We start from the raw sequence: 25,272 nt of genomic DNA, 5'->3' as shown, positions 1-25,272 counted from the left end.
CCCCCCTGCACTCCTGAGGGACGCTTCATCCACCCCAGCATTCAAAAGCCATGCTGGTACCTCAAGTATTTAGAAAAAACTTTTAAAGCTGTGTCTATGTCTGAATCACTGATTCTCCAAATCAGAATCAAATCTTCAGATTCAGACGAATCAAATCAGGGACAGTGATCCGAATCAATTAATTGAATCACTGTTCCTGATTTGGGCTTCACACACCCCTACTTGCAAGTATTTCCCATACTGGATGCTGCAGGTTGGATTTGATGGTTTCATCAGTTGCCATTGATTCTTGGTTCAGGAACTTTTGGTAGTGCTCTGCTCCTTCCAGTGGTTTTTGATGGACTCGCTGCCTTTGAGAAGTATGTTATCATCTTCAGATCTAAGTGAGGTGAGTCTGCAAGAACTTGTTCTGTACACAGCCTTAATTGCACTGAAGAACCTCTGCATGCCATGATTGTCAGAAAATTGTTACATTTTTTTTCACCTTCTCTTCCCACCATTTGCTTTTGATTTCTTAAATCTTCCTCTGGGCTTCAGCTTCAAGCCATTGGAAAGTTCCCTGCTTCTGACTGGATGTAGGATGGTTTTGCCAGTCACAGAATGCTTTGCTCTTCTAATCGAGAAGGACTTTGAGCTCACCATTGTTTTTGTCAAGCCAGTCCTGATGGTGTTGGGTGATAAAGCCAATGGATTCTATGAAAGCCTTATGAACGGTCTCTCTTAGAGCTTGCCAATCCTTTTCAACAATCCTGTGTTATCATTTTCAATCCTAAGATTGGCATGTTTCTTACTGAAATATGTTTAAATGGCTTTGCGGTGTCCGGTGTTATGAAGGCATTTGATGTTGTACTGTCTTCAGACTGATTTGGGTTGCTTTCAATGTTTCAGTGCAACCCTGATGGACATGATTGATCTCACTAAACGATGGTCATTCTAGCAGTCATTGGCTTCTCTCATAACACACATGATATGAACATCTTTTAAATCATGTGCTGTTACAATGACATAGTTGAGGAGGTGCCATTGTTTCAAGTGGGGGTGTTACCATGTTGTTTTGTACCTGTCATGTTGTCTGAAGATAGTGTTAGTAATGATAAGGTAATTCTTTGCACGTTTACTAAGTAAAAGAAAGCCATTGGAAGAGGCTTTGCCTACTCCCTCCTTCCTAATGATGCCTCTCTACATGTTAATGTCCCAGCCAACTCTTGCACTGAAGTCTCCAAGGAGGATAATGTCTTCTTTCAGGATGAGTCAGGATTTCATCAAGGTCAGCACAAAATTGTTCTTTCTGTTCTTCCTTGGCATCGAATGTGGGGGCATATGCACTGGTGATGGTAGCAAACAAATTGTTGGTCAATTAGAGGCAGACAATCATGAGGCACTCGTTAATGTCAATAAGGAATTTGGGCATTTGACTGGCAATCCAGCTCTTGATGGCAAAACCAATGACATCTATTCACCTGTCATTTGCAGGTTTCCCTTTCCAGAAAAACATATCGCCATACCCCTCCTCCCTCGATAGGCTTCATCTGTATATCTGATCTTGATGAAAGCAGCAATATCAATGTTATTTCCAGAGATCCTGGTTTTGTCTGATAAAAAAAATCCCCAATTTTTGCATTTAAAGAAGTAACTCAAAATCCACATTTTTCCATGATTAAAATGAACCACCACTATATATATACTGCTTTAAAGAAGTAACCCAAAATCCACATTTTCCCGTGATTAAAATGAACCACCACTATATATATAGATCTAGAGATCTAGATCTATATATATAGTGGTGGTTCATTTTAATCACGGGAAAATGTGGATTTTGGGTTACTTCTTTAAATGCAAAAATTGGGAACCTTTATATATATTTATATATCTATATCTAGATATATACACATACACACACACACATACACATCTTTTTTTAATCCAAAAATGGGGATATCTATATATTATGGTGGGCCATTTTAATCATGGAAATATGTGGATTTTGGGTTACTTTTTTAATGAAAAAATTGGGTATTTTTTTTTTTACAGGAGAAAACCAGGATCCCTGGTTATATCATGAGAGTTCTCAGGTGACGGTAGTTGTTCTGCGTTTGGGTCTGTCACTGTTTTGGTTATCTAGTAGGGTTTGTACATTTCAGGATGCAAAGGACAGTTTTGTGCTTTGACCACTATTTGAGTGATTCCCCTGGAAGCAGCTATCCAGTCAGGTAAAGTAAAGTAGCACAGCCTATGTTTGGGGTACCTTTTCTAGCCCCCTCCCCATGTGGAGTAAGCAGAGAGGATCCTAAAAGAACAGCTTGGTCACAATCACAGCTGCCGAATCACCCTCCTGTCCCATTCTAAGGGTGAAGTGACCATTATGGAACTGCTGCCTACATGTGGATCCATGACTAGAGGCTCCCAGCAATTACTTCATCTGTCCCCATTGCCACTCACCGATTGCTGTAGGACTTTGGGATTTGGTATTGGTTATTGGGATAGATGTTGGATTCAGTGGGAGAAGTCTGCACATGACTTGTTTTATGTGAGGAGGCTGTTGCGCATCGGCAACCACATGGATCTTGGCAGAGGAGAAACCTGTGTGCAGTGGCAAGGAGATCCAAGACGACTGCAACTTTCATCCACCTTCATAGCCATTGAGAAGGATGTCTTCTGCATCCGCCTGCTCCACTGTTGAGGTTTTTGTGTTGTGTTGGACTGTTCTTCACCTGATACCTCACCTCTGACCTTACCACCATGAGTTACCCTACCAGGAATACAAGACTCCCAACAGTGTTGCTCTTAGGGTCATTGGTACAAGGAAGCCCCTCCATCCCATCAAGGTGGCAATCCATGGAAAGGTAAAAGTATTGTTAAAAGTATTATTAATGTCTCAAAGCCACACAATCCAAAGTTAAATGCTGAAATTCAGGTTGTCTGTGCAAACATAGTTTGGCCTGCAACATTGTAGTATAATCTACATTTCAGTTGTATAATCACATACTTTTTCCCTATAAAACCCCTCCCACATGGGTCCCTCCATAGAGTGGAATATACCAATTTAATGAGCAGCTATTCAATATTCTGTTTTCTCATTCTTCTCATTCTCTTCATTGTGCCTTACATACTCTACATTATTAGAAGACAATTATTAATTTCCACATGTGCCCATCCCTACATTAAATCTTCTGAACAAACATCTGAAAGCTTCAAAAACATGAATGACTGTTCCCAACAACTCCACTGGAAAACTGCGGCACAGAGTGATTAAGGTTAAAAACAGTTCCTAATTCTGGAGTGTCCGTTTTCATACCTCCAGGACTTACTTTTCAGACAACATTGCTTTGAATTTTATGTTCAAAACCCATCTCCCATTGACTTCAGCTATGAACAGTCAGCACTTTCCCAAATCAGACCCTAGAGTCTCTAACAAGGTAGCCATAAAATGAGGAACCTGCAAAAAGGGACCTTGTGTGAAAAGTATGATTTAAGTCTAGTATCACATAGGAACTCTAGCAGAGGCAAGGCCACAATCCAGTTATGACCATAATTCAACTACCTGGATTCTGGGACCATCCTTTTTCTTGTTGTAATCCTCTACCTCATTTATTGCTCACCTCATAGTTTCAACAACCAATTAAAAAGGTATTCTAAAGACAGCAATATCCTTCCCTGATCCTTCCAAAGCAGGTCTATCCTGGTCACTGAAAGAGGAAGGGGTCTGTTTCAGAGGTTAGAAGAAAGATGGAAGTAATTTGGTTATTATGTACACCTTTCACCTGTACAAGTCTAATATTTTCCAAATTAAAAGTATATTGGGATGGCAGATACCCCCCTGAGATACTGCATCTCCTTTGTAAAAGACAAATATATAACCATTAAGACTGAGTCTCAAAACAGCAGCAGGGACTTCATAGAATCATAGAATCATAGAAGTAGAGTCAGAAGGGACCGTGTAGATCTTCAAGTCCGACCCCCCGCCTGGGCGGGAGAAAAGACTGGACTCAAATGAGTCCAGCCAGGTAGTCATCAAGCCTCTTCTTAAAGATCCCCAGGGTAGAAGCCAGCACCACTTCCCTAGGAAGCTGGTTCCAGCTCCTAGCCGCCCTAACTGTGAAGTAGTTCTTGCGGATGTCTAATCTAAACCTACTCTCTAATAATTTGTGTCCATTGTTCCTTGTCATGCCAGGGGGCGCCAGGGGAAACAATGTCTCCCCTAAACCCTTCTGGTCTCCCCTAGTGAGTTTATAGACAGTCACCAGGACTTGAGCAGGGTGAAATAGTCCACTTACAGTCCTAGTGAATAGAATAGAATCTGGCCCTATATAATCATGTAATTAAAGAATGTATCATAATGCACATGAACACTGGATCTGCCTAGATAAACTTAATTTGGATATGTCCTAATTTCTGAATGCGTAACTTTGCAATTTTAGCAATATTCCTTAATGTAGTTTTGTGTGTGGACAACCTTCCTAGAAGGGGAAGAATGATTTTGTGTTTAAAACAAAGAATAGACTGCAGTGATTTGGCTTTTTTTTAATCCTGAGGTCTATTTGAGAAATGGAGCAGATTTTAACTTTCTTGTGTCACAGTTGTGTAATGTAGGTCTTTAATGTGTGTTTAATTGTTTCTGTTTTTTTAAATAAAGCAAACCGAAAAATGAAACATCCTATCATATTGTATGGACATGTGACAAGTCCATATGAAATGGACTTGTATGGACATGCTTCATTGGGGCTGGAATCTTTAGACCAACCACACAGATTTCTCAAGTTAACACAGGACCTGAAAGCTGTATTAACTTGTTAACCATTATGAGGACCAATATCTGAAAGGGAAGAAACCCACATTGCCAATGAATTTCAGACAGTCACTAACATCAGAGGAATACAAGACTGAGAACACATGAACTCTGGAGATAAATGTACTCTAGCAGGCATAGCATCTCCCATTCTCTCAAGCCTGAGCTCTTCTGACCCACCTCATCTGGTTAGTCCCATCCATTCTCAGTTCCCTCTCTCCCTGCACCCTTGTCTCCAGTCTTTTACTATGTCAGTCCTAGTCTTCTGTTTACCAGCTCCTTGTCCAAACTGTCCCTCTTCCCCACCTCCCAGGCTTTCAGTCACCTGTTCCTACTTACATCTGCATTCCCTAAATTGACTCAATTTCCTCTATTTATTCCTATCTTCATAAAGTGGATGTTATTATAAAATATATGGTCTCATTCCTTTCCCTAAGCTATCACTAGATGAAGAGACTGGGGTCTCACCAAGAACTGCTCACTGGTTGTGATTTATTAAGTCCAAAAAAACATCAAGGCTTTCTATATCTTGGATCTAAGCAATATTACCTTTTTTTTTTCTTGCAGCATAGAGGCCAACTGATTCAAATTCATTTGGCCAGCACAGCAGAAGTTTGGATTGCCGGGGGAAGAAGGCTATGCTCTATTTTGTCAGGATGCAATTATTTTGTGCAAGCCATATTCTTCTTCAGAATTGTATTTGCCTGGAAACAACCACTTAGCAGATGAGCTGAACTGAAAGGCTAGGATCAGGAGTCAAAAGGAGGAGTCTATGAAAGAATCATGTGCTTCCCCATTCCCAATGACCTAAATGCTCTTGAATAGTTCTGTGTCCTGCAGGACAGTGAACAAGTTAACCAAATAGTATGAGATTTTCTGAGAAGATCCTTTATGAGAACCACTAGTCACTGGTAAGCAGCTTCACATTCTGTATTCATAGCAAGTCTATTTCTATTTTTGATTCTGTGTATTTTTTAAAAGAACACAGCTGAGCTACAGCCAGTATTAAAAATAAAAATCATACCCCTGACTTGTGATATCTTATTATCAAATCTGAAAGAATTAGATTTGCTTTTGAGCTTTAATGCCAGCTGCTTAATTTTTCCATTCAGCTTGAACTGACTTATTTTATTTATTTAGGTTTATCCCTGACAGTGACATTCTGTTTGACTTCCATTTCTAGTAGGAAATGTTTAAAAAGTTGAAAATCCCCTTTCACTGAATTCTAAAAATATCGTTAAAATATTCATATTAGCCAGTTTTTAAAAAGAATAAATCGTAACTGTGAAAATCTGTTTAAACTATTTTCAATATGACAGCATCTATATCTGGTAAGACCCTCAAATAAGAGCTTTCTTTTTCCAGTAAAACTTTTGTACTTGTGTATATTTATAGCTACCTTTATATTTATCTTTGTTATCCTTTTGGCTTCAGAGTTTCTGGTTTTATTTTCTCAGAGGTTTCATTAAAGTTTGAACAATTGGATTCTCCTTTTTACACCTGAAAAGTTTTGTTGCAGAATAATTTTCCTATGCTTTATATTTTTTATTCAGAGGTCTACTTGTAGCTAAAATGGAAATTAGTAAAATTTAAGTTATATTCCGGTTAACTGATCCATTAGTTGAATTTTTACTTAGCTGATGTTGCACTGGGTGAGCATAAGTCATGAAATTCTACTCAACAATAACCCAAGACTAGCAGATGTTCAATGCTGGAGGAGGAGGAGGAAGAGAAGGGTTCCTCCCATGATTTAGCCCCAATATCTGATTGATTAGGGCACCTGCCCAGAAAACACAATATCCAGCTTCTATGTCCTCCTCACCCAGAGATGGGTGAATCTGCATCCCTCCTCTAGCATTATGCTCTAGCCCAGTGGTCTCCAAAGTGGGGTGCGCGCACCCCAGCGGGTGCGCAAGACGATCCATTGGGATGTGGGAAGAAAATATTAGAACTTCTATTTCTATTATTTTTTATCTAAAAAAATCAGAAAGAAATTAAGCTTTACTAATATTTAATATATGGATTGACATGGGTGCCCTCACTCAGTCCATATGTCAGACGGTCATGTGTCACATACGGTATGCAAGTAGTACATGTATATAATTTATACCCCACCAAATATACATATACTGGGGGTGCGTGCTCAAAAATTTTTTACTGATAGGGGTGCGTGATCAAAAAAGTTTGGAGACCACTGCTCTAGTAATCAGGTCACAGGTTAAGCACTACCCAACTCCCTCTCCAGCCCTACTTTTGAAGCTTCCCCACTGCACTGCCAGGAGGAAAAAAATATGTCCGAGCAGTAATTTTCAAACTGTGCCTTGTGGAGCCCTGAAGTTCCATGGTAGGTCATCTGGGCTTCCACAAAGAGACTGGGAGTAAAGAGAGAGCAGGATGAGAGACGGTACACTGCCATTGCTGGGCTGAGTCACCTGACTCCACATCAGCATCTACACATGCTCCAGGAACAGCAGCAATTGAGCCAGGGAAGAGCAGTTTACACCAGGCGGTAGTGTTGGGCGGCCTTGGGGCTGGCTGCCAGGGGCAATAGGTTCCTGAAAGTGCGGAGCCATGTGGCTAGGCACCAGGCTAGAGTCTACACATGCCTTGCTGCCTGGGTTGACCGGTGGCAATTTGTGCCAGTGGTCAGTGTCTAGATGTGTGTTTAATTGCAGTTAATTACTCCTCCATAAGCTAGTACTGTACCTGAAAGTGTTATTTTACGGTGGTGTTAATTAGTTTACTGCAGCCTAATAGCATTGCATGTGTAGATGGTGATGCTTTACTCCACAGTAAAGCACACGTGTAGATGCGGCCAGTGTGAGTTAATGTCCTTGGCTTTCAGTTTAGTTCCATTGACTTTAATAGGAGTTTCTCATTCACTAAGATATGCTTGAGTATTTACCCTAAATTGCTTTTTTAGTATCTGATTTTTTTAATTTACCCTCCCACCTTGACAGTGTGCATGACCACTAAAGTGCTGCCAATTTACACAAATTTATAGTAAACAGAACAACAAGATTATCCAGGCAGTTTGCTTAGGACCAGAAAGCATTTCATTTTTATAGAATTTGCCCTTACTTTAGAAAATAAGCACAAGTGATTTTCCTTAATGTATCTAATACATTACAGTTATTTTTATGCTAATTATAAGGATTTATGGCATTATCGGGTCCTGTCTACTAACAGTAGAGATGTTCATTTGTAATGATAACCACTCTAGGCCATGTCAGAGAAAACTCCACTACACACATTGGTACTCCTGTTGGTGACTGCAGTATTGCATTTTATTTTAAGCAGAGACTTCAAAGACTGAAGTGAAGCTACTCTCTCAAACTGTGCTCAAGAAGGAACTGAGGCTTATTTAAGGTTGCCTTCTGAGTCAGACTTAAAATGTTGAAAATGGGCATTGCCAAAATCAGTGGTTTTTAACTGAGGGTACGTGTACCCCTAAGGGTACTTAAAAAGGTCCTAGGGAGTAAGCAGACCTAGTGTGGCCAGTAAATGCCACGTGCACGCACACAAGTGCAGTGCAGCATGCACACAACTGCAGTGCAGCATGCAGGCAGTCAGGAGAGCAGCCAGGTCTGGCTGGTAAGTGTGTTGTGAGGGAAGGTGCCAGGAGGGGGTGAAATTGAGGTGCTAGTGGTAGGGGAGAGAAAGGGGCTGGGGCAGAGGCTGCCCAGCCAAGGCAGGGCACCAGAGTATGCTGTGAGGGGGATGACTCCTGCCGCTGCATGCACCCTGAGAGGGTATGGGGGCATGTGCCGCTGGATCTGTGTGAGGTAGGGTGGTCTGTCACTCCAGGATGTATCTGGGGCTACAACGGGCTCTTCCTGGTGGCCCACCATAAGCAGCCCAGCCCCAGCCCGCAGCTGCATCCTGCCCTGCACACAGATCTGGGGGCACTTACCCCCCATGCCCTCCTGGGGGTGTGCACAGTGGTGGGAACCAGGGCAGAGCGTGGGACGGAGCTGCGAGTAGCTAATCTGGGGGAAGGGGGGTGATGGCACCCCCCTTTCCCTGGGGGGTGGGGTGATTGCTCCCATGACTGCTCACACCCGAGGAGGGCAGGGAGGGCATGTGCATGGGGGAGGGCAGGCTGCTTCAGTGGGCTAGATCTGTGCCTGGGTCATCCTGGTGGGGATTGGGCCAGGCTGCACTCAGGGCAGATGGCAGTGTCACTGGGAGGGGACAATGGGGGGGCTTCAACAATACTAGAATTTGAGGTAGCCCCTCCAACCCCACCTTCTAGCGCTGCTGCTGCCTGCCCCAAGTACAGCATGGCCAAGCCCCCACCAGGAACAGCCCAGCACCAGCCCCAGCCCCAGCCCCAGCCCCAGCCTGCAGTGGCAGCCTGCCCTCCCCTATGCAGATCTGGGGGCACACATCCCTGTGCCCTCCTGGGGGTGTGTGTAGCTGCAGAAGCTGCCTCCCACACAGCTCAGTCCTGCGCCATACCCCAGCTGGGTAGCCCCTGTCCCTGTCCCACTCCCTCCCCCACCACTGGGCCAGCCTGCCTTTGCTCCGTGCGCAGATCCAGGGGCACATGCTCCCATGTTCTCCCGGAGTGTGTGCACCAGTGGGAGCTGCCACCACCTCCAAGCTCTCCTGGATGAGCTGCTTGCAGCTTAATCCTGCGCTCTGCCCCGGCTTTACAACTCTAGCCCCAGCCCCACTCCCTCCCTCACTGCAGGGGCATCAATTTGCCCCCCACCTCCCCACCCCTTAAAAACAAAAAAAATATAAAGGGGTACAACAAGTACGGCATAAAAAAGGCAAACAGATCTGTACAAATCTGTCCGTTCCAGTAAGCATATGGTTGGCAGTAGATCAGCATTCACACTGTGCCAACCATCAGTACCTGGTCCACACCAGGGAAACTAAAGATCCTCCTAGAGAACCAAATTCTACAAACTTTTCAAGGAATCCCGGTGTCATTGCCACTGACCACCCCCAAGCATATGCCAATGTATTATAAACACTGTATTATAACAAGTAGCATGTGCAATAATGTTACATAGATTTTCATTTTAATTTTCAGATACTCATAACTTGCTAAAATACTTAATTTTAAAGCTGAAGTGTTCCTGGCTTAGCTGCTGCCAAAATTGATTTCTTTTTATCTTTGAGGAGCAGAGGAGGAATAAAACACACTCTTTCCATTATAAAAATTTTTTTGCCATATGAAAAATAACCTAGAACACACCACTGTAGTCAATATGGCTGAAGTTTCAGAGTAGAAAAACTGGTGTGGAAATATTCATCTGCGGATCATGGCCACTTTGGGGAAAATTCATTCTGTTTTGACTGAATTATGAACATTTGTAGGTTAGCTTCTGAGAACATGTGACATAAATTTCTTCAGGGTCTATCTAAACAAGAACATAATGTTTATGTAGGTCATATTAGTTTGAGGCCCAACCTCCATGGTACAGTCGGTTGCTGCCTATTTTGATGTACTGAATCTGCATTGCTACCATTTGACAGGATCTGGCTTTTAGCATTGCAGGGGCCTGAACTGTGTAGAGCAGAATGACAACTAGCATTTAATTAAGGACACCTGCAGACTTTAAAAGGCGAACAGGAGAGAAAGTAGAGTTCCAAATGCATCTATTAGATCTAGTTCAAGTTTTGACTAAACAGTGAACTTGTCTGTGAATACATATGCACATATGGGCCTTTTTCAGTGTGTGTATGCTGATATATTATAGTTTCATAGTTTCATAGTTTCTAGGGTCGGAAGGGACCTGAGCAGATCATCTAGTCCGACCCCCTGCCATGGCAGGAAGAGCACTGGGGTCAAATGACCCCAGTAAGGTGGTCATCCAACCTCCTCTTAAAAACCCCCAGGGTGGGAGCCTGCACCACCTCACTTGGAAGCTGGTTCCAGACTCTAGCCGCCCTGACCGTGAAGTAGCGCCTCCTGATGTCCAACTTAAACCTTCCCTCCGCCAGCTTGTGACCATTGTTCCTGGTCACTCCTTGCGGCGCTCGGGGGAACAGGGACTCCCCCAGCGCCTGCTGATCCCCCCTAACCAGTTTATAACAGGCCACAAGATCCCCCCTCAGCCTTCTCTTTTGAAGGCTGAACAGGTTCAGGTCCTGTGACCTTTCCTCATAGGACCTACCCTGCTGTCCCTTGATCATACGAGTGGCCCTCCTCTGGACCCTCTCGATGCTGTCCACATCCCTCTTAAAGTGCGGCACCCAGAACTGGACGCAGTACTCCAGCTGCGGCCTGACCAGTGCCGCATAGAGGGGGAGGATCACCTCCTTGGACCTGCTCGAGATGCATCTGTGGATGCACGACAAGGTGCAGTTGGCCTTCCTAGCCGCCTCCCCACATTGCCGACTCATGTTCATCTTGGAGTCAATAATGACTCCCAGATCCTTTTCCACCTCCGTGCTGACAAGAGGGGAGTTCCCCAGCCTGTATGTGTGGTGCCTATTGTTCCTCCCCAGGTGCATCACCTTACACTTGTCCGTGTTAAACCCCATCCTGAACTATTATGAACTATTGCGGTAGAAAAGACAGCAAGAGCAGTAAGTTCATGTAATGGTTTCCATTCTGTTTGTGTCTGCAACTGCAGCTTTCCAGATACAGGCAAAAGGGTGTTCACTAGAGCTAAGCTGGTATGTTGGAATAATATACATAGTATTAGGCAATATTACATTTTATTTTAAGAAACAATATGAGATCCTAATTTGACTCAGACTTAACTCTTATTATTGTACACAGCAGCTTTTAGTCAAGCCATGTGCCTTTTCAGGGGGGTTTCCTATGCAAATGTAGATCATGATATTTAGAACTGAAGTTCCATTTTTCTACAGCTTGGCACTATACCAGAACAGCAAAAAAGTCTATTCTTTGACTGACTGTAAACTCCCAAATTTCAGAGATCCATATTACAGACCTCGTGTTACATGGATTTTTAGTATAAACACATTTATATAGACACTCTTCATTTTGGGGAAATGTATATAAGAAATACAATTTTATTATAGTGTCATCCTGGCATTATAGATGTGGGTCAGTTTATTTTTATGGGAGCTTATCTAACTCAATTATTTGTTCCAGGCTGAAATGTTGCTTAAAGTCTACAGAGGGGAGCAAACCTTTTCCTGTAACTTGGAACACAAAAAGATTGAGCCATTTTTATGTATTTGAAACCACTATAATTTTAAACTATTCTTCCTCACTCAGACACATTTAGTACACACTACTTCTTCCTTGGATTGATGTTGGAGCAACCTCGTTTTTATACTGATGAAGGCCAAAGTCTCAAGGGTGGGAACAAAATATTGCCCCTGTGGAGAGACTGATTTGTGTCAATGGTTACTGGGTGCATTTACACGAGACGCTTAACTGCACAGTAGCCTAGGTTAGCCAAGTGCAGTTACTACGTAGTCACACACATGTAGACATGACCTGGGAGCAAATTTGCCCCAGGTTCAGCCCTGCCACTAGGGGGCCAGCTTGAGGTTAGCCCCAGGCCTGGGACCCTCTCCTGCCCCAAGGCTGGGCTGCCTCTATGGAAGCCCCTGCCTCAAGCCCTTAAAAGCCTGCAGGCATTTTGAGCCCTGGGGCACACCAGCAGGTACCCAGAGGCCACTCCAGGCCCTGTGTTCCCCTGGGCAGGCCACAGGCTAGCCTCACCAGCTTGCCTGCACTTCAGCATCACTGCCTGACACCACAGTGCTGCATGGCTGCCAGGCCCATGCTGTCCAGGCCTTCAGGATGCTGCAGCCTCCTGACAGGCCTTGCAGCTCGCAGGCCCAGCTGCAGGGAGCTTCTGGCCAGCAGGACCAGCTCCACCTGCCTGCAGCCCAACCCCAGCAGCCTACCTGGAGCCTACAGGTGCTGTAGGCATTGCCTGTGTCATGCCCCTGCACTGTGCAGGCACCTGCCCAGGCCCAGAAGCACAGGGACAGCTGTGCGGAGGCCCAGAGAGCTGGCGTGGGATCCCTGATGGCGTCCTCCTTGCTGACATCCATGGTCATGGCCATGCCCGTCATCCAGACCCCCAACTAGTCCCAGGAGGAGACTGGCAACCTCGTGGTGCTGTGAGGCAAGGCAGAGGTGCAGCACCAGTTCACGTGGGGTGGGCGCTCCAACACTCATGTCTATGAGGGGCTGTCAGAATGGAGGCGGAACAGCAGGCATGACCAGTTGGTGTGGCAGTGCTGCATAAAGGCCAAGGCCTTGCAGGCACAGTGGATCACCATGACTGACCACAATCATCAGTCCGGGAGTGCCTGCAAGTCCATGCCCTTTATGCGGCAAGTGATGGAGATCCTCGTGTCCCAGGACCCAGCCCACAGCCATGCTGTGTACAGCAGCATGGGCAGCCTGCCCAAGTTCCTTCCCCATCCTGGCACCCATGGTAACACATCACTGGGGGAGAACCCCTTGGGTGTTCAGCATGCTGTCACGCTGAGCTCCCCAGCTGCAGTCTCCATCAGAAGCTTGGCGATCCTGGGCCAGCGCCTATCTTGACAGCTCTGCAGCTCTAGGCCCAGCCATGAGGCATGGGCAGCCATGATACTGCTGGCTGACAGCAGTGCCAGCTTCTTGCACACCACACACCTGCCCCTGTCACCTGCTCCTGCCCCTGCCTCCCCTCCCTGCCTGTCCCGGCAGCACTTCTCTGACCCCAGGTACCACCCCACAACACACAGGGAGGCAGGAGACAGTGCAAAACTTGACTGAGCAGCCTGTGCCCCTGCAGCTATGTGGGCCCAGACCTCTCACACACCAAGGAATGCATCAATGCTAGTGGGAGGCAGGCACATGTAGCTCAGCCACAGGTAGTCCTCCAGGAAGTGGCAGAGGTTGTGGGACAGTCCAGGTTTGTCTCGTGCACTGTCAAAGCTCAGGGTCCCATGCCATATATGCAGGTGCTATGGGGCACCATAGGGATCAGCAGCAGGAGGGTGTAGCGGGTCAGGTACCCCTTGGTCCATATAAACAGCTCCTCATGCAAAGCTTGGGACACACACAACAGAGGCATGCTTGGGGTAGAGCACCAATGCGGGGGGGGCGGGGGCTGGCTCTGGGGTGCCTCCCTGGAGAGGCCCCCTGCAGGAAGGGCAGGGCCACAGGCAGCTCCTCATTTCAATCTTCTGGGAGCCTGTGGACCCCAAACCTGGGCTCCATGGGCTGGACTGCAGGAGCAGAATGGGGAATACTGCCAGGATCTTGGCCTGTCCCGCTCTGGGAAGAGCGCAGGGGTGGCTACAGTGCGGACTGCAGGAGGTGGTGGTTGGCTAGGGCCTCTTGCACCCAGTGCCCTGGTCCCCACTTGCAAGCGTGCTGTTTGCCTGGGGCCTCAGTGCCAGGGGGGTGGGGGAAGGAACACTGCTGTCACTGCCACTGCAGGTGGTGCTCCTACTGCTAGGCAGCCTCTGCTCACCATGCCTCCTCCACCCAGGCCTCACGGACGAGCTCCCCCCAAGTCTTGTGTATATAATGCAGCACACAGGCTGTGACAATGACCTGGGGAGGTTGTCCTCAGTGAACTCCAGGTGTGTGGTGGGGGTGTGCCAGCATCCCTTCACATGGCCAAAGGCATACTCTACTTGGGTGTGGGTCCAGCCCAGACAGCAGTTAAAGTGGGCCTGGCAGGGGTCCAGCTGGCTGCTGTAGGGCCACATGAACCAGGGCAGGAGTGGGTAGGCAGGGTCCCTGATAATGAGGGGCAGGACCACCATGGCACCCAGCTGCAGGTCCAGCACTCCTGGTGTGAAGCACTTACACTCTGCCAGGCCTGGCAGGGTGGAATTTTGGAAAACGTGGGCATTATAGGCATGGCTGGAGTGCCCTATACACCTCCAGGATGGCCTCCCAGTGGTAGCCTTGCCTACCCAGTGATATGACCCATGTAGAGGAGGCTGGTGGACATGGCCAGCTTGAGCAGGGCGAGGGTATCTGTGGAGAGAGGCAGCCACATGGCAGTGCCCTGCCACTCCAGGTGTGGCTGGAACTGCTCGTGGAGGTCCCAGAAGGTGGTTTGGATAATCTGGAACACCTTCAACCACTGCTTATCATTTCAGGTGTGCTGGATGATGCACAGCCACTAGTCCTAGATGGCCTGGCATGCCCAGAGGTGGTGGACCTGGGGGCCCAGGGGGATGAGGGCACCTTTGGAGGTAGCATCCAGGAGCCCTTTGTCGGTGTCACTGCAGGGGTTCAGGCAGCCAGATGGGGTCCAGGTGGCAGCTATGTAGCAGCAGTGACCCTGGGATGGCACAGTGGGGCCAGGCAGGTGGTTGCTGCATGTGGGGGAGCTGGGCAAGGCCAGATGGCCATGGGCCAGCTGGTGGTTGGTGCAGCAGGCCAGCAGGATCAGCACAGTGGCCACCAGGAGCCAAGGCCCTGTTTGTCACTGCCAGGGGCACAGCATGCAGCAGCCACGGTGCAGGAAAGCAGAGTTGGTGAGGAGACTGGTGCTGTGTACTGCCCCTGCACTGTGCATGCTGCTCCTGGGCAGGGAAGTGGCTAGCCAAGGAGCAGAGTATGGGGCTGGCTTTTCAAAAGGGCTGCTGACTACTGGCAGCTGCAGCCAGAGCTTAGAGCTCCTCTTGGTGGTGTCAGGGGCCCATTTCAGGGCTTTAGGTAGTTTGGTGCTAAGAGCAGAAAATCTGCTCTCTAGTCCCTGCATATGTAGATGCCTACCTGGGAGCGTTTATTCATGAGTAGTTTACTTGCAAGTAAACTGATCTTGGACCAAATGCATGTGTAGACATGCCCACTGAATTGGATACTAAGGTCCTATCCTTAACACTATATTCAGCCTTAATTCTAGTCACACAAGTTCATGAGACCAGCCTTGTCAGAAAAGTTAAGCACGTGAATGGTGCTCAGGAAGTTGAACTCCGCATCAAAATCTCAGATTACTTTTGCTCCTGGCCAGAACAGAAAAAGAAGGAAAGATGTTTTATGTAAAGGCATTGGTTTTGGTACCAATTGTGCACCAAAGATGCAAACCCTGATTGTGCATGTCTACACATGCTGCTATGGTGCTGTTGTTACTGCGCTGTCATTTAGTCCTTCCTTTTGGAAGTACTAAAAGTTGATGCAGTAACAGCTGGGACTGCACCATGCATTCTGCAAACATTTATTTTTAGGCACTACGTCACTGTAGCAATGCACTATAATAGGGAAGCGCGTCACTATGGCGACATAGCTGTGGCATCATGGGTTTTGCCTGCGGAAGCTACGTCGCTGTAACATGTTGCTATGGCAACATAGCATCACATGTAGACACACCCATTTATGTTTCCAAGGCACCTAAATCCCTCTCTATTCCCAGATCATTTGCCAGTCTCCACCTACAGTACTTATGGGTTATTGGTTTAGATGGCTAAGCAAGGTTAAAAATGTGGTGATAGAGTAAAACAAAGTATATGTATGTAATCAAATTGCATAATTATATTCTTTATTTTTATATTAAATAAAATCCTCATTTTCAATGTACTTGAAAGCTGCCACAGAATTTTCAGTTTGCAAAAGAACATAGTGCACAGCTAAGTCAGAAACCAGGAGTCTCTGATGCATAATTTTAGTAAAGTTTACTGCAAAGCATATGAAAATTAACTGTTTTTAACAAAAGGTATATTTTCAAGAATTCGGTATCTTTTGTACCTTTAGCATGTGTCAGTTCTTTTATCACTCAGGATTGAAATAAAACCATCTTTGTGATAAATTGTCAATGTACAGTAACACAACATAACAGAACAGACTTTACATGCGTATTGATACTTGTACGTCCCTATCCAGATTCCCATGGAAAATAGTAGTATCATAGCTCTACGGCTCCTTTGTTTTTGGAAGCCACAGAATGCATTTGCCCTGAGTACTGCTGCAAAACAAATATTCTTAGACCATATCGGTGGATTACTTCTATCATTTAGCTTACTAGTTCTTTATAGTATTCTGTTTTATACTATACTATTTATTAGATTGTGTGCAATAGATAAAATGTTGGCCAAATTACATCCTACTGTGGCAGGTCAGCTTGTGGCCTCCTTATCACTAAAGGTCCTGATTGAAAATTCCCATTACTTCACAGGTAGCCAAAATTACTCTCTCCCAAAATTTCTATCCATTTCCACTGCAGTAACAGGTACAGAGAAGCAGTGGCCACTATTTCAGCCCAAAGGATTTCCAGCGTTTTCTGCACAAAGCCCGATTACTCAGGCTTGGTTGTAATGGGACACGACTTCCATCCATTGTCAATTGCCTGTGTATGGGAGGCAGGGGAAACCCCATTAGTGTCCTTTGTTTACTGCTTGTGGAAGTAGTAGAATGCTATTTCTGTGTGTGCATGTGACATGACATCATTCGAAAAATGTTAACAAGAAAGGGAAGTGCTTCCTGTTCGTTATTGGTTTTGGGATTTAATAGCTAATATAATATATTTTGTCTTTATGTTTCATTAAAATGATTTTCACAGTTCCTGTAGATATTCTGTTTGTGATCCCATTCTAAACTCCTTACTGAGGCAAGACTTCTACCAGTAAATTTTTATTAAACTTTATCACAGTCACCTGTGATATCTAGCTTCTTACCTATATTTTGAGAATACCCCTTAATCTTCTAAGAATACTCTCAGGCTCTTACCCTTCGCCATCTTGGATTGAAAGTTCCACTCTTAGACCAAACCCTGTGTAAACTATCCCATGTATACCAAATGTTTGTTTTTCTTTAGGTCTAACCCAATCCCAAGTACTTTCTTCCCTACCAGAGCACCCAGGGATATAGCTATCAGTTGCTTTCTTAAAACAAAGTGGGCATGTCCCAGCAAATGCATGTGTGGTTTGCAGCACCACAGACCTGTCTGCGGTGCCACAAATGGTACATGCTATACATCCAGCTGTTTGCTGCACTGCTAATTTGCAGCACAGTGGGTTTTTTTGACATGGGAGATCCCAGTCTCAAAAAACCTGTGCCAGAAAAAAGCAGGGTGGAACCGGTGGTGGTAGCATGTCCCGCCCCAAACCAGAGCCTGGCCAGCCAGAGCCACTGTCTGGCTGCTGACCAGGCTCTGTGCACTCAGACTGCTGCTGCCAGAGCCCCAGGAGCCCTCACACCCCCAGGTAAGGCTGCTGGGGACAGCCTAGGTGCTGGCCCCAGCCTCTCCGACCCTACCCAGGGTAATTTGCCGTGTGCCAGACTGCACGTGCAGGGGCATTCCTTGGGGACAAGTAGCAGCAGCGCAACTATGTGCCACTGCTATTTTTTCCTGGGGAAACGCATGTACACACCCATCTGGAAATGGCCAGTATATTTATTTACTGCTTGGAAAAAAGTACTAGAAAAAGAAAGCATTTTAAAAAACAGGCTACATACTTATATACCCCCATCTTATCATACACCTCATGAACAAAGCAAATTAGTAGATTTTCCTCTAAAGTTACAAGAACAGAACAGAACCAACTTGCATGTTTCCAGTAAGTTAATTTCTATGCGTGTGTGGGTTTCTCACACTGCCAGCTCGCTCTCATTGGAGAGCAACAAAGAGCCACTAGGGTTACTGGCTCTGCCATTGTCTGTTGACAACCCTTTAGTGTAAGGGCTCTATATCTAGGTCTAGCCATGAAGTCACTGAAGGTGAACTGTTTCTCAGCCTCTTGTGGGCTAAGATAAAGACTGATATGGATTCAAATAGCATTGTGTAGTTGAGGTTGCACCCCTGTCCAATGCACTGTGGACAGGACACCCTATGAGAGTGCTGTAATTAGCTTCTCACCTGCCAGCTTCCAGGATCTCAGCTACACGCCTACTTTATGGAAATGAGAGACTCCTCTCTAGCTTGCTCCTGTGGCCGTTGGCTAAGGGCAAGTGAGACTCCGGGGAATGTGAACCCTAAGCCTCCAGGCTTGGGCCTGCATGTAGGATGCCCACCAATGGATTTGGGAGTATCAAAGCCCTGAGCTGAAAAGTGTAGGGTGGAGGATACTTTGCTGGTAGCAGCGCCACATATGGTGTTTGAATAATTGAGTGTTGCTCAGTCAAGAGGATTCGGAACTGATGTGGCTAATTTGACCTGAAACACAATTTTTTTTCCAAAAAAACTATAAATCTGTTTCCATGTGTGGTTCAGGAACCCAATGCTAGTGACAGATTCACTACTTAAAGGTTGATAATATAAAGCACCTTCACATTTGTCACAACTGCTAATGGGAGTGTTTGCTAACAAGGACTGAAGGCTAGAACCTTTATTACTGGTAATTCAACTGCTCTTACCTGAGAACACTGTCTGTTACTGTGATGCCTCACGATAATACCTTTTCTTTCCTCATCCATTTCTCTAAGCCTGCGTCCCAATTCCTATATTTCAAACCCTGCAGTCATCCTGCTAAGTCTGATTCCAATCCCATATACCCTTTCCCCCTTACTGTAGGATGACAACCCTTTCTTCTAACTCCTCTTCCAGATCATTACTTATTTAATTCTGCCTGGCTTTCTCATCTCCCCCTACTAGTTAAAGCTTTTGCCAGTGATCTGTGCTATGTAACAAGACTGCAGATTTCATTTTTCTTTTGGCCCATGACCCTACTCTGTTCTAGGTCCCTAATTTCTAGTGGCCATATTTCCACACTGCTGTTCCATTTTCTTAGTCATTGTCCTTGAGAGCTGGCTCTATTTCTCTCAGAATGTACCTTTAAAATTCTTCTGTGCTGTGGTCCTTCCCCAGGTAACTTGTTAGATTATCCCTTCTATTTTAATTTGTTAGGGCCTATCAAGCTGGGGAGAGGTATTACTCTTTGGAATGGGAATGACAAACAGTTCCATTGAGCCCATTGTTCTCTAGGCCTAATGTTTTATAGGTTGAGCTATGTGAAAGCCACGTCTTGGCAGGTGGGAGAAGCTCTGACATGCATTAAAAAACTCCTATTATTGGACCCAGACGGACAGCCTTCCATCTTCATCTCCCTCTGGGCAAATATGAAGTTTATTTCCTCTCTATGGGAATTTTTTTACCATCTTGTACCATCTATACTTTTCCCAGAGCTTGATGAAGGGAATTTGATCCCGAACACTTGCAGAAAAGGACAGTTTTCTTGCAATTTCCCAGTTGGTCTAATAAAAGGTATCATTTTGGAACCAAGATTTCTAGTTTTTGTATGTCATATTATTGGAGGGATTTTCTAGGGTTCTGATTAGCTAGAGAAGCCAGCACTCAGTTCCTCTTTCCCTTGCTTAAAGTCAGGTGGAAGAGAGGAAGACACTTCACTGGTTGTGTCTACACGAGACACTGACTGTGCAGTAGCTCGTTACTACTGTGCAGTAGTGTTGCATGGCAGGAAGCATGACATGACACTATTATGACTAGTAATAAGCTACTGCACAGTCAGCATCACAAAAAAGCCATTTGGTGATGTTACTGCACAGTAACTCCAGCTACTGCGCAGTCATTTAGTACTTGTTTAAACATGTATGTCCATGTCTCTAAGGACATAAAAATGGCAAAAGAGACACCAAGTCCCCATCTCTCAGGAGTCTGATTGAGGTACTATTCCAGTCATAGCATCCATATCTACATGAGACACTGACGATGTAATGAGCTACAGTGCAGTCAGCATCTTGTGGCCAGTAAGGCGTCATGAAAAAGCCATGTTACTTCAGTTACTGCGCAGACATTTAGTACTTGTTTTGTACTTGTTTAAACTAACTGGAGCTACTGGAGTTAACTGGAGTTACTGCGCAGTAGTGGCAACAAACAACCTTTTTGTGATGCCTCACTGGCTGCATCTACACGAGACACAGACTGCGCAGTAGTTCAGTGTGCAGTCAGCATCTCATGTAGACGTGGACGCTGTGACTGGAATAATACCTCAGTCAGATTCCTGAGAGATGGGGCCTTTGTGTCTCCTTCCCCATTTTTATGTCTTTGGAGATACCTTCATTCCACTGGTGCTTACAACAACCCTTATAGCTCACCTTAATTAATTACCCTGAACCCAGCAAATTCCAGCACCTCCTTCCAATGCTAGTGCTCCCCCACTTCCCTATAGCTTCTACTTTTTATTCTGAATGAAGGGAATATGTTCTTATCTGCCCCAGGTCCAGGGGATCCTGGTGTCTCTGACAGCAGTAAAAACAAGTGTGGTGGCAGCAGCAAGATCCCACGAAAAACATAGCAGATACACTGAGGAGTTTTTGCTTGTTTCAGTTTACTTGTTTACGTGGTTACTTTTTTTTGAAGAACATAACAAGATTTGAGTTTTTGCTATGAAAGAATGGGGGCAATATTTTTTTCTGAGAAAATGAGGTATTTTGGAATGCTCCATTCTGCCCAGTAAATGCTTTTGCTTCCCCAAACCTTTGCCTGTTTGCCTTGCTGCAAGCCTTCCTTTGGTGGAGTGAAGATTGGCTCCTTTGGGTGGGTGATTTTTGCTAGTGGCTTTGACTTCACACCTTTTGCCCTCACCCTCCAGTTTTGAGAGTGGCCACATGGGAAGATCACTGATGCTCACTGAGAGGAAACGCAGCAGGTTTGCATGAGCACCAGATGTTAGAAGGCAAGTATGCAGCGCTTTCTGAAAATCAGATCCGCTTTAAGATGTCTTAAGTTAGGTGTACAAAAATTGAAGCACTTTAAATCCAAAGTTACTTTAGAAAATTTAGGTTGCAGTTGTCTTTTTCAGTTTATCTTTAGATATCTGTCCAGCAGCCATAACATTATGACATAAATCCAATATACAGGCTGCATCCATAATACAGCTTCCTTCCTCTCACTATCTCGAATGGTATTTAACATAAATTTCAGGAGCTGTAAGCTGCATGTATTTAAGTTCATACATAGACTCCTGAGGAAAATAATTGGTATCTTCCTGCAATATGAACGCAAACAGTTATTCAAATACCATAAAAAAAATATTCACAGGGAAACCAAATTTAGCTATTCTAAATACTGTCATTAAGAATACTGCCAAAATCACACTTAATGCCATGCTTACATTTGGGAAATAAGTGTTCAGAACTGTATTCCAAGTACAGATGGAATGTATGGGCTGTATAAGATGGTAATCAAACAAACACATATAAAAAGAACATGTAAATAAAGGTAAAATATTTTTACTAGCCACGTATTCTCAAGCCCTTATTTCATTAATTTAAGTTTGTTGAGTTGCCCAAATACATTTTGGGGGAAAATATGGAACTGAGAACCCGTATTTAACTCCCAGAGTCATTTTCCTTGATCAGACAGCTATCTATTAGAAACTACTGGTCCATGTACTTTCTGTGATGCAATGCTTAGGACCAAGTTTAAATACTTGGTTTCAATTCTATTGAAATTTTAATTCTATTGAAATCTTAAAAATTCCATCCTTTGGATTTTTTTCAACTTTTTAAAATTGGGGTTTCATCTTTTAGTTTTTTGGTATGGATGCACTTTCATAACTTTTACTGAGTTAAATAGGAGCTAGGTTTTGTGGATGTACTTTCATGACTTCTACTGACTTAAACTGGAGCTGCATAAGCATTTGAAGTAGAATTTGGCCCTGAATGTAGTTCTTTATCATAACAAAAATAATAATAATTGTTGTGATCATCATCATGTATATAGCTCCCTGATTACTATTGCTAATAGTTTTTGGAAATATTTAAGGATGGATGAACCAACACGTTTCAAAACCAGTCTAATTATATTTTGTACTAGCACTGGGTGGATGGGAGTGGATTACAATGTACCAAGAATTCTTAAATATTTTACTGATTTTTTCTGTTTTCGATCTTTGGAAGAAAAGAAACAGAATATTTCAAACATAAATAAAATGTGTACCTCATTGTATGTAGTCTTTACACAGCTTACTGAAAATTCATCATTATGATCTGACATGCAAGCAAAGCCAGTAGTATAGAGAAATAAATGATTGAGAAAAAACCTAAATGCTGATTTAGATATTATAGGCAGATCTGTGTTAGGAGAATGAGATCTTCTGTAGAACTAAGCTAATGTAATGATACTAGAGAAAAATGTAGTTTTTAGCTATACTTCAGTGACAGTGGGAGATGATTTCAGAACACCCAGACCCAGAAATTTCAACTCATGGGTGTCCAGTATTTGTGAACATTTTATATTTCTAAATTTCCTCAGTGTCTGAAAGTAAGAACTTTTCTCCTCGACCGCTTTTTAGTTCAGCTCTCTAATACACTTGTTATTATTTATATATAATCATCATGGTAAGGCTAATATCGTTTTCTGTAATTAAGAATGTAAGAACTACCATTTACTGGGTCTGATCATAGGTTTATCTTGCCTACTATTCTGTGTCACACAGTGGCAGAGAGTGGATGCTGAATTATTCTTCATTTAATGCACATTTACTGAAGGAACCTGCTGCCTGTAGAACATATTTCAGCTGAACAGCTTTAAGAAATGTTAACCAAGACCACATGTTTTTATGTGATACATGTAGGCCCCATCCTGCAAATACTTGAAATCAATTAAATTACTCAAGGTAGTAAAGTTAAACACATGCCTAAGTGTATGCAAGATGGACCCTTTCCAAGGCACTTAAGCAGGTGCATGTTTTAAAACATATGAATAGTCCCAAATGGTGGGCGTTCCTCAATAAACATCCTGCTGAATGGGAATCAAGACTGTCAGATCCCCTTCTCTCAGCTGAGACCCATCTTCCTATGGATGCATATAGTGCCAAATGCAATTGAATCCTGTGCCTGGGCCACTGGAATACTTATTACGGACACCGGGTACTATAACCAAGGGGTTTATGTGCCTGCTCCTTAAACAACCATCCTTGACCTTTGTGTCAGAGTTTCCTTGTCAATGTATGTATGTATGTATGTATGTCTGTATCTCAGGCATGTAGAATATTTATTCATGTTCATAATGAATTATAGTCATTTGGTCCTGATGCTGTAATTGTTCTCTATGTGAAAATACAAAGAAAATGAAAATGTTGAGGGTGAATCAACAACAGGGCCAGCTAAAAAAAATACTGGGTGCAAATTCTGATGGATTATATATGGGTGTATATGAGCAAAATATAATCTTGAACTGAAAATACTGAAAGTTGAAATTTGGGCATATTACTTCAGCCTTAATGGGACACAGTCAACTTAAAAAGTCATTCTGGTGTAAAAAAAAATTCTATTTATTGTTAAGACTTTCGATTGAGATTTTTTCCCCTCCTTTTTCAGTGGGTTTACATTCCAGGTTTGCGAGCTCTTAGTGTACAATCTGTTTCATTATCTTCTTCTACAGAAGTGTTTTTCTACCTTTCATCTCCTCACACAGAGGCCTGGGATGTGGGGACCACGAGGAGTGAGCACTTGTACCTCCTCAAACACTGTGACACCCTCACAGGGATCTCATAGCACCCCACGGTGCTATGGCACCCTGGTTGAGGATCACTGCTCTAGAAGTAGGCCGTATGCAACCCCCTGGAGCAAACCGCATCTTCAAAGTGGGACTTCACATGGGTGCAGGACCTGCAGATGTCAGTGAAAGAATAGGAAACTTCGTGTCAGCTTTTTTTTTTCTTTTTTTGGATGGGGGGAGGGTTTGTACACTGAGGAAAGGAGAAAAACATATTGGTAAAAGATAAGACACTGTAATTGTGAAGCTATGAAAATTGGCAAGGGTGGGTTTTGGCAGGTGCAATCATAGTCAAAGCTACTTTTAATTCATAAGCGGACTAGATCTCAACTGAAACATCTCCATGAGGAAACTTGGTGTTGCCTGAACAGCATTTCCCACACAATACCAACCCAGGAGGCTCTGCACTGGAGTCAGTCTCTTATCCAGGGGTGAAGCCTAACTGGCGGGCACAAAGGTCTACTTGCACAGAGCAGTTTGCAAAATCAGCACTTTCATTATTGCCATATACCTGGACCCTCTCTTCCCTAACGCTACCAGATTTTTTGGGAGGAGTGGGGGTGGGGAGGAGGGACCTATTGTCTAGAAAATCTTTCTCCACTCTTGATGAACGCGACTGATTAGTTAGGATCAGCCCAGGGCCCCCCTTTAGAAAGAAAAGTAATGTTGCAAAAAGCAAAAAAACCAAACAAAAGAAAAGGGGCTAAAAATAGGAGGAGGCTGCTGCATATTTCTCCTTATTATTCTCCCAACGTTGGCTTGAAATCAGGGGAGAGGATGCATGTAAGATGTAGCTGTTTGCGGCTGTATTTTTGGTAACAGGGATGATTGCTGCTGCTGCCGCCGCCGCTGCTGCTGCTTCCCAGCGGCTCCGGCGCAGCGGCAGCTCGAGCGAGGGGAGGAAGAATGAGACACCCCGGCGGCGGCGGCGGCGGCGGCGGCGGCAGCTTCCCCTTTCCCCAGCCCTGACTCCACGGGCGCATGCTCACTTGTGCCCGCAGCCCTGGACCATATTTGTCGGGACTACTCGAGAGCCGGAGAAAAAGAGAGAGAAATTTGGGGGGGGTAAGGCGCGGCGGGCCCTGTCCTCCCCTGGGGAGCCGCGGGGGGCCGGGGCCGGGGCGGGCTGGG

The 25,272-nt window shown here is 44.7% G+C and overlaps 2 protein-coding genes across 4 annotated transcripts in view; one reads left to right on the top strand and one right to left on the bottom strand.

Moving 5' to 3' along the window:
- Positions 1–25,272, bottom strand: part of TMEM244 (transmembrane protein 244) — a 103,717-nt gene that overhangs the window by 66,452 nt on the left and 11,993 nt on the right. The window lies entirely within an intron of this gene.
- The window catches only part of L3MBTL3 (l(3)mbt-like 3 (Drosophila)), a 232,181-nt gene continuing 232,009 nt past the window's right edge, over positions 25,101–25,272 (top strand). The window contains exon 1 of one of the 2 annotated variants that reach the window (XM_019520294.1): positions 25,101–25,205. In XM_019520294.1, coding sequence (XP_019375839.1) covers positions 25,123–25,205 — 83 coding nt within the window. In that variant the 5' untranslated portion in view covers positions 25,101–25,122. Of the gene's footprint in view, positions 25,207–25,272 lie in introns of both variants that reach the window. The other variant, XM_019520296.1, reaches the window with a different exon arrangement.

This window comes from Gavialis gangeticus, unplaced genomic scaffold (assembly GCF_001723915.1).
Source record: "Gavialis gangeticus isolate Ggan-Ray unplaced genomic scaffold, GavGan_comp1, whole genome shotgun sequence".
Classification (NCBI taxonomy): domain Eukaryota; kingdom Metazoa; phylum Chordata; order Crocodylia; family Gavialidae; genus Gavialis; species Gavialis gangeticus.
Note: the sequence above shows the minus strand (reverse complement) of the source record. Positions and strands in the feature narration are given on the sequence as shown.